Genomic DNA, 15806 nt, shown 5'->3' on the forward strand with positions numbered 1-15806 from the left:
CGGACTCGATGATCTATTGAGGTCCCTTCCGACCCTAGCATCTATGAATCTATGACTATGAGGGTGGTCAAGCACTGGAACATACTACCTAGAGAAATTGTACATTCTCCATCCTTAGAAATTAATCAAGAGGAGGTTAGACAAGACACTTGACTAAGATGGTTTACTTGGGGATGGTCCTGCCTTGAGCAAGAGGCTAGACTAGATGACCTTGTGAAGTCCCTTCCAGTCCTACTTTCCTATGAGCTTAAATGTACTTTGGTTAATGTCCAAACAGTTTGCAGAACAGATGCACAGATGCTCCCAAGCCTGCTTCTTTCTTTTGTGTGTCCTTGTGACAAAGTATTTAGCAGAATTTGCAGGTTCACTGGAACCTGACGGGGCCATACTGTGAGTGCTTCTGCTGTGGCCTCAAACTTGCAAACTCTGGGCTGTCAACTGTGCACCTTAGTGCCTGCATCACCTAAACCTCCCCCTCCCCCCACCAAATCTACAGGGACACAGAAGAGATGATGAACAAATATAGAGGAGTTCACTGAGGGACAGAGAGATGTGATGTGAGCAACAGAGAATGATGTGGAGCTGCACTGAGAGAAAGGAGGGAATGTGGAGAAATAGCGTGGGGAGAAAAAGAGAACTTTTAAGTTTGGAAAGTATTTTATCTTCTAAAGAACTAGACCAGGAAAGTCTCCTGAAAGCCAGTCATTTCTAGAAAGTGCTGCACAGAAGAAGTTTCAAGTTACAGTTGTTGGGGGTTTTTTTTAATTTTTACATAGAATATACCTACACAAACAAGTTCCTGCCAGGTAAGTTTACCGTATCAGTTATCTCACTGACATTATCCCACTGAGCTACATGTAACCCACCATCCAAGTAGTCTTCAACATGCATAAGGGTTCAGAATTAGACCAGGTTCACTTACAGAATTAAATCAGGTTCACTTGACCCTATTTCCCGATGGCATATTTAGCCACTGATGTAGAGCAAATAATGTTGGCTTTCTACTACTAGTCAAATCTGCTAACTGCATACAGTGCTGATCCATCCACCCACGCATCTGCCCTCTCTCTCTCTCTCCTCACTGGTTAGCAATATGAAAACAGCATGTTCCACCTGAAAGGCACGACATTACAATATTGGAAAGTCACTCAAGTGCTGTATGCAAAACACTTACTTCTACAAACAACATAAAACACAGCTGGGCAAGATCAACAGACATGTAGAGCTGCAGTTAACAAAGAAGCTTCTCATTTTACCGGTTTGTAATGATATCATCCCAGATGTTCATAGGGTCCATTTTAGCATCTGGATATCTGCTTGTCCAAATTCTGAGAAGTCTCTTAAGGGAAGCTTGAGAAGCTAAGTTACCTAAAATCAATAAAGATACTTTTTAAAAAGGCTAAATTCAAGCAATGTGAAAATGAAGGTCCCCCCTGATTTTTACAAACTAGTGGCAAGCAGAGACTAAATACATAGATTTCTATAAACAACTCATTCATATTTCCAGACTTCTACAGTATAACCTCATAAATCTGAGGTATCAGCAATCCGGAGTTCTCAAAAATCTGGCACTTTTTAAGATTCCCACTCCGCTCCCCCGGAGGGGGAAGCTTCCACGCAGCGGCTGCCACCGCCATCCACACTCCGCGTGCAGCTGCTCTAGGACTGGCCGCTGCTCCCCAGCCCCCGACCGGCCGCAGCTTCAGTATACTGTATTACTCTGGTGTTTAGCATACTATTTTGAAGTTGTTTCTACACCGAAAATGCAGCAGATTAAGGAAACTAGAGATGTCATAATTATCATAGGAAAAGAATGACTACTACTAGCAGTATTCCCTATAGGAATAATGTAGAACATATACTGCAACTATTAATTACATTTTGGTACTAAGTGGATAATGCATAGTTAGCTTCATATTTCACATCCAGAATGGCAGATATTGAAAGAACATATGATCTGTCTGTTGGCCTTTACTAAGCTAGCTACTACTAACCTAAAACTAATATCGTATAATTATAAAGAGGTTATTATTATTATTTTTATGAATGTGCAGTCTATTTTACTGAACTTAGTAAAACAGATGAGGTACAGTAGATGACTTCATAAAAATTACTCTAAAGTATTCTCAAACCTACCTTATACAACTATAACTAGTTTTCAAAAGAGAAAAAGGGTAATTACTGACTTTTGGTCCTTTGCATTAGGAATTCAGTTCTGTAAATACTATGATTCACGACTGGGAATCTTTTATTAATTAGAAACAAATTTATATTGTCTATGTATATAATATACACTCAAATCTAAGAGTACAATACAGGAAAAAAAAAAAACATACTTGGCTCTCTCATAAAATTGATGAAGTCCTGTATTTCTGTCAAAGCTTGGACAGACTGCAGTTTGGTTAGTCGACTTTGGTGTAACAAAGCATCAATACTTGAGTAATTCTAGGGAGGAGAAAACACATTTACACAAAGTACTCTTAACACTGTAGAGCATCTAACTGATTCTTCTATACACTATACCCGAGAAGTATGCCAGTTTCTTCTTTTTACAGGTCATTTGGTTCAAAATAAGTTTTTCAGTTCAGTATGTACTCCCAGCCTGATGGTCTATTAAAACCATTATATGGCTGACTACATGTGTAAACAGCTTGTAGCTCTCAACTCAATATCCCATCTGCAAGATTTATGATGATTTATACCAACCTCAAAAAAGATGCCTGAAACAATCACTATTAATTGACACCAAATAAAGATTTTCAAAACCATAGATTCATAAAATATATTGACTAAATACACCAAAAAAAAAAAGGATTAAAATATTCCCAATCTGTGGCAGCCTTGCTGAAACCAACTGGACTTCAGTGGCACCAAGATTCAACTCTTGTTGTATTTCTACCTTCAAGGCAAAATCCAATGGTGGCAACAAGAGCTTTGTTTTCCACGGTTCCTTACAGATAATTGTCAAAAGACAGCAGCAACTTTGTTACCTGCATGAAGACTTGCATGCCATTGCTGATGTAATATCTGGCTCTGTCAAAATCATCCTGCAGGATGTAAAGAAGACTCAGTTCTTGGCTGTAATGCATTTCTATGAGGGCTTTTCTTTGTTCTATCTTCATAGCCTCATCAATGAAAGTCAGCAGGGACTGGTCACTGCCCCCATGAAGTAGTAACTTCAGCTTACTACGTATTATATATGGCAAATACGTTTCCTACAGGGGGGAAAAAAAACAAAACAGCCTTTACTCCTCGGGCAGGAAAATAATTTATTACGAGTCTGTTGCTTATGGAAGGCAATCAGATCTGAATTCTGATGAGTTTTACTTTCCACATAGCAGGGCTAGTTAATATATTACAAGCCTCAGAATGTTCAACATTTGGCAACAACAAAACCTAATTTTAATAAATGGAATTCAATTTTTAAGCATTTAACCTCCCTGCCCCCGACTGACTCCCATCATCCAACAAATGACAAAGCAACCTTTTCTAGTAAACCCGTACAGTTACACACTAACTGATGCTTAGCAAGTCTTGTCATTTTCAATTTAATGCTGTTCAGTAACTCTCCAAATGTGGAAAGATTGAAACAAGGTGACAGCAATATGAAGACAACAAAAAGGTTTAGGAGACAAGGTTGGATCCATATATTCAGCTATGGAAATGGACAAATTACATAAGTGAAGAGAATACCAAAAAAAACCACCTGTAGAATTCTATGCACGAGTCATTCACTGTTTTAAAAAGAAAGTCCATTTAAATTATGAAAAGTATATTTGTAATCTAGTTACTTTACTTCTATCCTTAACCATGACACTGATAGATTCTGTACTAATTAAATCAAAATGATCTCTCATCTAAATTTAAGAGGAGATTTCTACAAACCTGAAAGAATGGATCACTCCATGTTTTGTTTAGGTCTGCAGGTTGTTCGCTATCAATATTTAAAGTGGAACAGTATTCCAGTGATTTCCACTCTGTCAGATGGTCATAGCATTCAAGAGATGCAAGTTCCCAGAAATCTCTCTCTGCTTCACTTGGTTCACCATCCGACCAGTCTTGTTTGGAGAGAGCCTAGAAAAGGAATGCCAGATGGGAAGAATGCAAACAGGTGCTGGAGTGTTACTTCTGTACAGAATCCAACTGAACCCCTTCAGCAGAGTTTAGAGCTATTTTCCATTGTTCCATGATAACATCTATTTCTTTACCAAGGATTACAGCTGAAAGCAAACCTTCAAGTCAGCAAACAAGACCCAAAAAATAAGAAATAAATTTTTCAAAAAACAACTTCAAGACATAAGCCACTTACTCCTTTAGATATAATTTACTTCAGATGCTATCTTCAATCACCCTTCATTTGTAAAGAGCTAGGAGGCCAAGGCACTTAAAGCCACCTCCCTAATTTCTACCCATATAAGTGTAAATCAATCACTTTCATGCAGTTTGTGTCAATTACTAGTTGTGAACATATACAGAATTTACGTTTTACAGTTGATGTCCACTCTCGTTGGGATTTTAAGTTTAAAGTTCTACAATGTGTGCAAACAGGTGATTATGTATGCAAACTCATAAGTGAAGGGAACATGAAAATCTGGTCTATTAATAAGCACCATCTATTATGAACTATTGTTGGACTTCATCTCTTTTGAGGACTTTGAACCATATGGGGAACTGCTAAAATGTTCATTAAGCAGGACAATGCCCCACAGAAGTTTTCATTTTGAACTAAGTATTAAAAAAGGAGCCTTGGAAAAAAAATCTACAGGAAAGGTAGGTGTTTTACCTCATCATATTGTTTAACTGCTTCAACATAATCACTTTTTGCCTCTGCTAATAGTGCTTTCTGTGTAATTTCTTTAGTTCCAATCCTCCCACTGAAAATACCACGAAGAACATCATAATCTCCAACAGATCGATAAAGCCTTTTAAAATTAAAAGACAAAACATGAATATATTGCAAAGGCTAAATAAGCACTAATCATGCAACTAATCGTGATCAAATTTTTAATGATTTGACAGCCCTATAAATTATCTAAACTAGGTTTTAGAGTAAAAAATTATTAAGCAGCACTACACATCCTAAGTTTAAAATCTACCAGCTTGAGGATGATATACCCCGGCTGGAAACCCTTGTAGAAGCTTTAACGGAGAATATATTGGAACGGTTCTAGGGCAAGATCTGTGGTTATGCACATCACCTAAGAGTCCTATCTAAAAGTTAATAATTAGATAGCAAACATGACTAATATGTAGGCTGAAAAGTAAACAAAAAATATAAAGTAAACAAAAAATATAAAGTAAAAATCTTTCCTGGGTTAGTTTAGAAAAAAACAACCCTATTAATTTATCTCCAAAGAAGGATTTACTTAGCAAGTTCAATCCATCTGATCACATCTGGAGAGAGCTCTGTTCTTCCACACATCCTTTTGGCTGGTGGTTCTTCTATAGTGGAAAGATGAATTAGAGCCTGCTCTAGAAGCAAGATGCCCACTGGTTGCTGTAAACTGGCTAAGCAGCTGGTGCTCACACTGGTTGAATCAATGTCTAGCAGCTCTTTGTGCTGGTAACTCATTTCCTGTAAAACAAATTCAAGGGCAGTTATTAGGCATATGTTTATTGGAAACAGGCTTTGACAAAAGAAGAATTTGTTTTTTTCCTAATGTGAATTCTTTGACATTAGCTTTTGCATCAGTAAGGGAGCAGTTTAACTTAAATCAGCAACACCTTGGCTGACATGAACAACCAATCCACTTTCAAATACTGTAACACCAGAAGCTGGGTATCACTACATGTGTATATTGCAGCTGCTATGCCTGCCCTACTACTGCAATGATTAGTAATGTGGGAAAAACAGAAGTGGAGTGAAAAAACTGGACAGACCAACACTGATACCCAGAGAAGATGCCAAGGTTAAAATAGTTTCTGCTCATTTGCAGAAGATCTTTCCTTCCTTTTAGTTCCAGCTCACTCTCCAAAAAGTAGCAGAAGTTTTTTCAATCTATTAAACTATTAATCTAGCCAAGGACTGTATTAACCAGGAAGACATAGGTCACTGGAACACAAGTCTTATGCCTAGAGTTACAATACCAGAATTTACTGATAAACACATTTGTCAGTGCTTGTCTAGCTCTGCCTAATTTTAAGGCCAGAACAATAGCTTTGTTGGATTTTTGGCCCCATCGAAGATCAATCCACTGGAGTATAAAGCCCAATTCTCAGGTCTAAACATCCTCATTTGCTTCAAAGTTATTGTGATATTTAGTTACGAAATACAGATGTGTTCTTAAAAAAAGAAAGATGGCAGACTAGTCTGGTGAGTGTTTTTTGGCTTAAGATTTCCGAAAGAAAAATGTGATGCCTAACCCAAAAACTGGAACAAAAATAAGCTGCAAAAGTAGTAGTGGCAACATGCGTTTTTCACGGGAAATAGCAGTGGGATTTGAGAGCAATGGTACAAATAGCAAAACACCTGACAATGCTAAAGATGATGTGTTAGCACAATAACCTACTGGAAACAGTGACAAAAGACTATTTGTGAATGCAACCAAGAGTTGTTATATTTCTGTGCATCTTTCTGGCAACCACTGAAAAGATTACAGAATGTGATTACAGTTTAAATGGACTCGCTACAGAATCTAGCTCAGAATAATTTACGTTTGTCCTGCACGGAGAAGTGAAAAAGAGTGTTCTTTGAGATACTGCAGTCAGTGCAGATTGCACTGTGGAATGGGCATGTACCTCATATGTATAAACTGAAAATGTTTTGAACAGCAATGTCAGGGCTTTACATCTTCTTTCTCCTTCCACTTGTTCCTGTGCAATGGTACAGAGGCTGAGGTGACTATGACCCTCTCTAAATTCTCTCTCAGTGCAAAATCCTTGTTACCTGGGGACCCTGAAGGCCATGCTGGAGGATGGTTACAGTATCCACACTGACTACATCATGAAAGCTACAGTTAGGGTAGGGTAAGTAGTAATTCTTTCTTTTCGAGATAACAGTCAGTATGGATCCCACGACAGGGGGCTGAGAAGCAAGTCTCCTTCAAGATGATATAACATGTTATCTTGTCGTCATCATGTGAAGAGATGAGAGCAGCTTTTTAACTGAATCTGGTTTAGCAATTACCCTGGATGTCTAACACTGGGTGAACCTGAGCAGACTGTTTTCAATGCAGCCTAGTTTGACTTTTCTTGAGCTTAGGGAGGGGAAAAAAGATAGCTTGCCTAATAATCAACTAATGTACTCTCCTTCATTTCCTTACTACAAAGCATCATAGGACAGGGATGACCAGATGCATACTAATATGATGGCTCTAAATCCTAAACACAGTTTTGTGTCCTCCAGAGTCCAGGTACCTTTGACCTGCAGTTAATCTAAGTGAGCTGGGTGCATTGTACCAAGGTTCTTGCTGCGGACCCCAGCTTTTGCTCATTCTCAGTGCTTATTTAAAACAATGAATCACCCCGCAGCAACTTCAACTCTGGGACTGGACCTTTAGATCAGAGCAGCCTTCTCTACCTCCGTGACACCACCAATGAGCTTAAACTGGTTCAGCTCCTGATGAGACTTTACTATCGTAGGGAAAATAATGCAACCAAGAATAGCCTGCAGCAAGGCAGGCAGACTTCCCAAAACAAGCTGGCATTTACTGTTTAAATGGACTACAAGAGTGTCCAGATCAGAACAGCTGGGCCAAATGAACAGTCCAGTACAGCAAGAAAAGACATTCTGCCTAGCCATGTTCCTTTAGAATCCAAGGGGTCACTCTGTCCATCTCCCCTGATGCCCTTTACCAAGACTCTGTCCCTTATTTTCATCCCAGTTATTAAAAATGTATGATTTCAGTCACTGGGGTTTTCATAGCCCTTGCCAATGTGTTCCTTCCTTATGTGAACACCCACTTCAGTTCAAGCCAGACACCATTTATCCAAGTTTATGTTATGGGGACTGCTGACACCTTAGCTATGGCAGAAGCACTAGTGTGGCTAGAGCCACCTGGGGTTGCCATAGCCCTTCCAGTAGGAGTTGCTCTCTGCAGCCCTGCTACCAGTTACATCAGCTCGCCAGAATGACAGAATCTACCCTGGGCCAGCAGAGCAGTCATCACTGTGGATTTTGCGGGCAGAGCCATATCTACTATAGGATGTAATTTTTTCACATCACTGGCTGACAGCTATGACCACAAAGTTTGTAACATACACAAGACCCACTTTCCTTGGCCTTGGGCTAATGAAAATTAACCTACTCAGATACAGATGAATATAAGCATGCAAGAAGATGGGGAAATTAAGGCTTGCATAATGATCATAGAAAACATTATAAATCGTTCCCATACTCTACAGAGCCTCACTCAATTCTAGATGTGTCCATGATGAACACACTATTTGGCAAGGGAATCATGAATGCTACCCCCTTCTGGGACGCTGTCTGGAGCTCAAAATGTACAAGGTGGTTTGGGGACTTTTTTCACTCATCTGATGCTTGCAGGGGAGCAGACTGACCTGACCTCGGGCAAAGTGTGATAAGCAGCATGATGTATTTACACAAGGACATCTGGCCTAATAATGAAAGGCAAGTCTATAGTACCATAGAAAGGGTATAATTTACCATGTTTAGAAAAGACTGAAGGAAGGGCAACCTCTTGTCTGGCAGCCATCACTGCCATTGAAACTATCCAACCCCCTACAAGCTCAATTAGCTGAGGTTGAATAGTAAGTTGTGATTTCTCACGTGTCACCAGAAGGGCCCAGGTGCAGAAAGAGAGATGGTACAACTGAAACTTGTCAGAGCTTCCTGGTAAAACCTGCCTCTGATCCATCAGTCATCTACCTTTTTATTAAGTTTAAAGGACAGCAGCAGGAGCAAAATCTGTTTAGTTTGTATGAGGTTTCATTGTACATTTACTCCCCTCTAATTATCTGTAATTTCATACTGCTGGCAACCAAAATAAATCTAAATAGACAAAAATGATATCAAGAGGCATTCAGAGGCAGAGAGCACAGTTTAACACAAATAATGAAGTACCCAGCTAGAGAACCAACAAACAGTTATAAAAAGCCAATAGGGAATACATGATAAATAGATGGCTATTGTGAGATACTGGCTAGGAAAGCACTAGGACAGCCCAGAGTAATCCCCAAAGTATTTAGTTTTAAATGCAGCTGCACAGAGGAAAGTAAACAAGGATCTGCAAGTTCAGATGTATAAGCATTAGTACTGGGAAGTGCAGTTTAGAAAACTGGCTTGATATGAGGCACTCTCAAATTAGGGAACAGCAGTATGTCACTGTAGCAAAGATGACACCTATTGACACAGATTAGGTTATTTAAAATTCTACAACAGAAAAGAAGCTGGACTAGATGACATAAGTGGAAATATTTTTGCAATGACTTCACAGAGGTTTCTAAATTAGCAATCAAGTTAACCAGTCAAAATCAGCTGAAACCAGAATAGATCTCAAAACCAGCTAAAATTTGCATACATGGTGATTTAGATAATCATTTTCAAACTTAGGGTAAATGGCAGTGGACACAGCTATACTGAGCATGCGCCTGCTCTCCAGTCAGGAGTTGTTCTCGCACTAGTGAAAGTACACTAGCAACTACCATAAGGGACTAATTTAAAGACATTCCTAAACAATAAACAACAGGTGCTGGAAAGAAACACAAGCTGATAACCACTGATAGCCTCAGACCAGAAGATACGTCTTAACACAACATTTTCCAAAGTGAGAAGGAATGGCTGCAGTGGCTAGACTGCCCTCTCCATTGTTCTTTTTGCCATTGTTTAAAAACAAGACTGTAGTTATGATTGTTGCAAAGAGAAACTTTAAAGTGTCATCCGTGCATAAAGAAAGGTGTGCCTGAGATGGCAGAGAACCTGAAACAGTTTTCCCTGAGGTGTTTAACTCAAAGCTGCCTCTCAAATGTTCAACAACGGTACTTTTAAATGTCCACATTGTCAACTACTTTCAGTTTTAAAACATTCCGAGTAAGGCACAGTGAGAATTTATATTAGCTACTCCATAACCATGGTCCATGTGCACCCTGTGGCAGTTAGCCTCTCTATGAAAGAATGCTATTTCCCATTTACCATGACAAAAGAGCACAGATGTGCCCAGCTCATATGCTATAAAGTCATATCATGTTATCTTTTTCACAGAAAGGAGTGAAATTACTATTATCCCACAGTGTGTAGCCCCCACCTCCTCATCCCTGCAGTGCACATGTGGAACCTTAGAGATTGTCATTTAAAAAGGCATAAACTTTTGTAGGAGACAGCCTACTGCATCAGATGCTAGATAGATAATGGAAATATATGTAGCATCTGATGAAGCAGTCTCTAACCTATGAAGTCTTACATCTTTCTGAATGAGTTAGTCTCTAAAGGTGCCACTCTGCCCTGCCTTCTTACTTAACGCACTAGGGTTCATCATGTGTTCAGGTTAAGACAGAAAACAAATAATGGTGCTCTCAAACTATACAGGAAGTTTTACCTGGATGCAGGATATGAATGGTGGGAAGTAAGACACGCTTATACTCAGGAAGTCATTGAAGTTCTGCAGCAGCTTCTGGACAATGTGGGTTTTTTCCAAAGGACTTTTAGAGTTTTCCATTTCTTTTAGAATTCCAGTAAACAAACTGCTGAAGAGCTGCTTGGCTAGTGTTGGATCTCTCTGTAAATTATAAGATAACCAATAAGACCAATGGTATAAGTGACTAAGGCCTTGTCTACACTGGGACGTTACTGCAAAATGAGCGAGGGTATACATTTACAAGGCAACAGCTACTCTGTGGTTAACTATACGGACATTCTTTGAAAGCGGGTTAAGCTACCTCGCAACATGCATCAAGATGTCTGCATAGAGATGCTAGCACTACCTTCTTCCCAGCAACATCACATTAAGGACTAGAGAAGGTAATGGTCTCTTCCACATATACTACCCAATTTCCTAGAGAATTTCTTGAGGGGAAGACATGCTTCTAAAGACATATGATTCTGCCTGAAGACAAAATAGGAAGCCATCAACATGCAAGAATCCTAGGGCCTCACAGGAGGGGAGAAAATGCAAAGAGGTTCCATAGATGTCTTGAACCTGGTCAGAGGTCCACAGACATTACAGAACCAATACCCACCCAGAATTATTCTCACAGCCTAATCATGCACTGCATCCTCCTCCTCCTCCTCTGCTGTGCAGTGATAAAGAAACAGAGAAAACAGCCAAGGATGCTGAAGTACCTGGCCACTAAGTGATAAAAGTCTATCTAGTCCACAACTTTTGCTGTTTCTCCTTTAGGAATGAGTAAAAAGCCACATTCATTTTTGTAGTTCTTGCCCTTTGACTAGAGCCACTCTCTCAGGTCTATGACAACCCCCATACAGCTTGCAAGGGAGCAGAAATAGCTGTCTTGTCACTGTGTGAGAGGGATAACCCCCCCACACCAACCTGGTTAGCAAGACTTAGTAAGGTGGTGCCAGCTGGGGACTCTTTTCCCCCTGCAGCAACACAGCAGGTTGCATAGGCCATCTTTATTTGCTAAAGCTACTATGGCATTAAACGAGGGACTGGTCTCACCTTCCCCTCATCTCAGCAGTGTTTAGCACAAAATTTCACAGCCAGAACATGTGCACAGCGCACAAATGTGCACACACCAAGAGCTTCAGCTATCTCACAAAGGGTTTTTACCATACCTATACATTTGTAAACACTTAACGGGGCATCTCACTCTTTAATTGCTCAAATTTGAGTCACCTTTGAAGTTGTCTCTCTCATATAAAGTTGTCTTTATATATATAAAACAGAGACAGAGAGAGCTATACAAATATAGATATCAATGAGTACTGTGAAAAAATCCTGTGTCCATTTCCCCACCTCACACTTTGTTTTGCAAAGAAGTGTCAAAATATTGAATTAACAATCTTTGAACAAATGACAGACCTGGGCCACACCCTGCAATGGAGTGATGAGGCTGCTGTATTCAATCTGGATGTCAGGAAGGTCTCCTTGTCGGTAACTTCTGTACAAAGTGACCTGGGCATCACGTTTCATCGTCAGCTCAGTTTTAATCTCCTGCAACAGTTGCCAGGAAAAAAAAAAAGAAAAAAAAAAAAAAGAAGCAGTATTGATTATGCACAGCGGGGGAAAAAAGATCATATAATGCCCCTCTTGAATTTTTTAACTATCAGTGGAAATGTAAAAGTGAGACGAAATTAATGCACCCTTCAAGTAATCCCAAAAGCATTTAATAATTTAGGTTTTAGAAAACATTTAATGCAGTTAATACCAAAACGATCTTGTTCTACAAAAACAACACGCACATCTCTTCCCAAAGCTACCTCAGTCATTTACATAGTACCAATAATGTATCTAACTTGTTTACACAAAGAAATGGTCAATCACAAATCCATATTTCAACTGACTTAGTGAAACAAGCACAAGTCCATCTCCCTTGAGTTTAAGAATGTCTTGTTTCAGCTTATCTCAACCAATTCTTAATAGATTGGAACTAATCCTAAACTCAACTAGGAATGTATATACAGTTTTTCCCTAACTAAATCTGTTTAAATTAAACTGCACAAAGTTTTACATTTAGATTAGCCCTTACCTGCCTCCCTCTCACCCCTTTACCATATCAGAAAATACTGGTGGGGCCTGAAGGAATTAGCAGGATTTTTGTTGTTTGCTTGTTTGTTTTTAAAGGACTTGAGAGTTAATTCCTTCTTTAATCATCACTGCTGCTTTCTGAATCAGCTGGAACTGGATTTAATCTCTCTGTTTTTTTTCAATAAGAATGCACACTGATGTGGGGAAGAAGCTAAAATCCTTCTTTTTCCACCTCTCTCTCTTTCCACTTTTTCAGCCTTCTCCTTAAATGGACGGCCTAAAAATTCCCCGAGATACTATGGGGATATAACCAGGCCACTGCCGAAGCTCTAGCATAGTCAGTTTTTTCTTGGCCAGCACCCAGTACCTCCTGATGCACCTTCAGACATGGGAGCCACTGCTCTTCATGCACATCCTCTTGTCCAGCTCTACCTACTTCCAATTAATAGTGATAGTATTTTTATTAATACAATTCTCTTTAAACTTTACACAGTCCTCAAAAATATGAGAAAGATGAATGTTTAGTATCTAACAAAATGAGATAAGCACCACTGATAATTTTACCAAGACCAGAACAATGGTTATCATCTGTAAAGGAAATCCAGTATCACCTTCATGTAGGCTAAAATACACTATGTGACATTTAAGGCCTACTCTATTAGCCATGTCACATACTGTATTCTCTGTACTATGACAGAGGGTGACCTTAATCTGAGATTCTCAATTTCCAGCATGAGTACCTAAAATCAAAGTTTCCTAAATATGGATTTACAGCAAGCGAAAGTGCCTTGATTTGCTGAAGCAAATAGCTTCTCAGCTGTCAGTGTAAGTAATAGGAAATGCTGGTCATCATCACCTCTAATTATCAGGCTCTTCTTACTTGGATTCCTACTGAGATTTACATGTCAGTAATTTAACAACTAAATTTAAGAAATACACCTCCTTGGGTAAATCTGGTATCTTTTATTAAACTAACTAAAATAATATTAGATAAAATATACCAGATTTACCCAAGGAGGCATATTTCTTAAATGTAGGTGTTAAATGACTAGTTTATTAGACCAGCTAATATTATTTCAGATGGTCTAATAAAAGATACCACATTTACCCGATGAACCTTGTTTGCCTATGTCCTTAGATCAACACGGCTACAACTAATACCCCAGAAATATAACTCATCATTCAAAAAAATGTTTAAGTAACAGATTTTGACAGCAAGTCATAACAACTGAAGTTCAGAGTTAAGAAAAACTCTTCCATTTTTTCACATATGCCAGCACTCCCAGGGACTGGGATACATTAAAAATAAATAAATAAATAAAACCCCATAGTACAGTATGTACATGCTTGCAGGAAATTCTCTCTTTAAAATAGAAACTCTAGTTCTTCCTTACCCTGTACTTTTACCTACACACAAACACTGCTGCTTGGAATACACATAACATCCCTGCAAACTGTCACGACCCAGTGATTTTTGTGCCTTGGCACTATGGAATTTCCTGGCCACACGAGAGCTCCTTTGCACGGCAGAGTGTTCTGCTGCAATTAAGAGCCTGCGTGTAAGAGAGAGTTCCCGCCAATTTGCAGTTTCCTTTGCAGGATGCATTTCTTCTTTGCAGCACAGAGATGCACGGTGCAAAGAGTTCCCGCTATTCGGATGCAAATTTGTGCCCCGTTATTGACCAGTGCTAAATTATTCACACGTGGCGGCTAGTAATTGGCTCGCTGGCCGTTTAAAATTCCGCGCGACTTCCGCCCAAGTCGAAGAGCTTTGAGCACGCTGCAGAGTGCCTCTGAAGTTATCTGACTTGCGGCTGCCGATCGATAGACTGATCACCTATCGATCTTTCTTCCCGTCACCGAGCGCAACCCCGACGTACCCCTTTCCCCGCCGGCTTCGAATTGCGGATGGATTAACTGGCTTGGGCCCCGCCAGCTGGAACAACTCGTGTGGTTGTTCCGACGACCGGACCACCTGCGTCGTGATTGCAAGCGGCGTGAGTAAAGTTTTTTTACAACCAATAAGTTGTGTCTGCCTCTCCATTCACCAGCCCGCCCTGACGTACGAGCGTAACTCGAGTCGGCCCTGGCCGTCCGAGACACAAACTACAAGAGAAACTCCAGAGACACCCATTCACCACAGATAGCTTGCTAAGGATATGATGTTTTTAGAAATAAAGCATCAACTTTGCGGAAACAATCCAAGGAACCCTTTCAGTCTTAACAGCAAATTAGGTAAACAAACCTTTTCTCGTTTCTGTTCAGCTACACCTTTCCTTGCATAAATCACGCTGAGTTTCTCTTGGTCCTTCAAGAAACGCCTCCGCAGCCTTAGGATTTCTGCTCGTTCATTTATATCTAGTGCACAGAGTAAGAATGTATTTTTAAACCAGTTCACCTGTTTTGATGAAGCCGTATCTATCCATCTAGCTATCCAGTTTCCAAACTGCCTTAATTTTGGATACCCGTTTTCAAATCTTAGGCAAAGCAGCATGGAATAACAGCAGGCTGTTTTTGAACAGCCTAACACAGTTACGACCAACTTCTTTGACATGCATGGCATAAGTTAAGCCCCCACTCTTCCCAAGTGCTACTCTTATCTCCATGTCTCCTCCAGTGGCATACCTGAGAGTTTGCGTCTTGAGGTGCCAGGATGGCAGCAAGGGGCTCAAGTCTCCAGCCCTGTGGAGCAGGACAACGGCAGGATGCTGCTACGAGAGGTGGTGTCACCAATAAGAACAAGGTAAACCCTTCCTGTCCACTGCAAACACTGCCATTCTATACGGTGAGTGATGATCCAAAGCCCTTAATTAGGTAGCAATTGCATGGCCAAGAAAGTCTTAACTTGGTTCTTGGTGGTGACTACACCTTTCACAGAAGTGTCCTGCCAACTCTCCACTTCATGCAGCCAGAGGCTTGAGCCCCACCCCACCTCCATACCAGCACCCCCTTTACAGAACAGCCAGGGTCTGCATGCCCCAAATAGTGGCTGTTTGTGGCACACACTGCAGGTTGGTCACCCATTGTATTGCTTTGCATGGCCTGGGCAAAAGAAAAACAAAGTAAGAGGATTTGTGTAATAGTTTAAAGTGTGGAAAATTACTGCTGTGCACTAGTTGTGCATGGGAGCTTTGGTGAGGGGGTCTCAGAGCTGGGGCAGGGGGCAGTGGGTTCCCCATCTCCCTTATCAGCTGCGACAGC

At 40.2% G+C, this 15806-nt stretch overlaps 1 protein-coding gene across 1 annotated transcript in view; it reads right to left on the reverse strand.

Moving 5' to 3' along the window:
- The window catches only part of PRKDC (protein kinase, DNA-activated, catalytic polypeptide), a 123501-nt gene that overhangs the window by 34466 nt on the left and 73229 nt on the right, over positions 1–15806 (reverse strand). The window contains exons 60-68 of the mRNA XM_025201027.1: positions 14851–14963; positions 11940–12071; positions 10497–10676; positions 5367–5575; positions 4784–4922; positions 3886–4074; positions 2991–3215; positions 2337–2445; positions 1257–1368 (exon numbers count right to left, since the gene is read on the reverse strand). Coding sequence (XP_025056812.1) covers positions 1257–1368; positions 2337–2445; positions 2991–3215; positions 3886–4074; positions 4784–4922; positions 5367–5575; positions 10497–10676; positions 11940–12071; positions 14851–14963 — 1408 coding nt within the window. The remainder of the gene's footprint in view (positions 1–1256; positions 1369–2336; positions 2446–2990; positions 3216–3885; positions 4075–4783; positions 4923–5366; positions 5576–10496; positions 10677–11939; positions 12072–14850; positions 14964–15806) is intronic.

The sequence above is a fragment of the Alligator sinensis genome, unplaced genomic scaffold, assembly GCF_000455745.1.
Source record: "Alligator sinensis unplaced genomic scaffold, ASM45574v1 scaffold615_1, whole genome shotgun sequence".
NCBI classification, from domain to species: domain Eukaryota; kingdom Metazoa; phylum Chordata; order Crocodylia; family Alligatoridae; genus Alligator; species Alligator sinensis.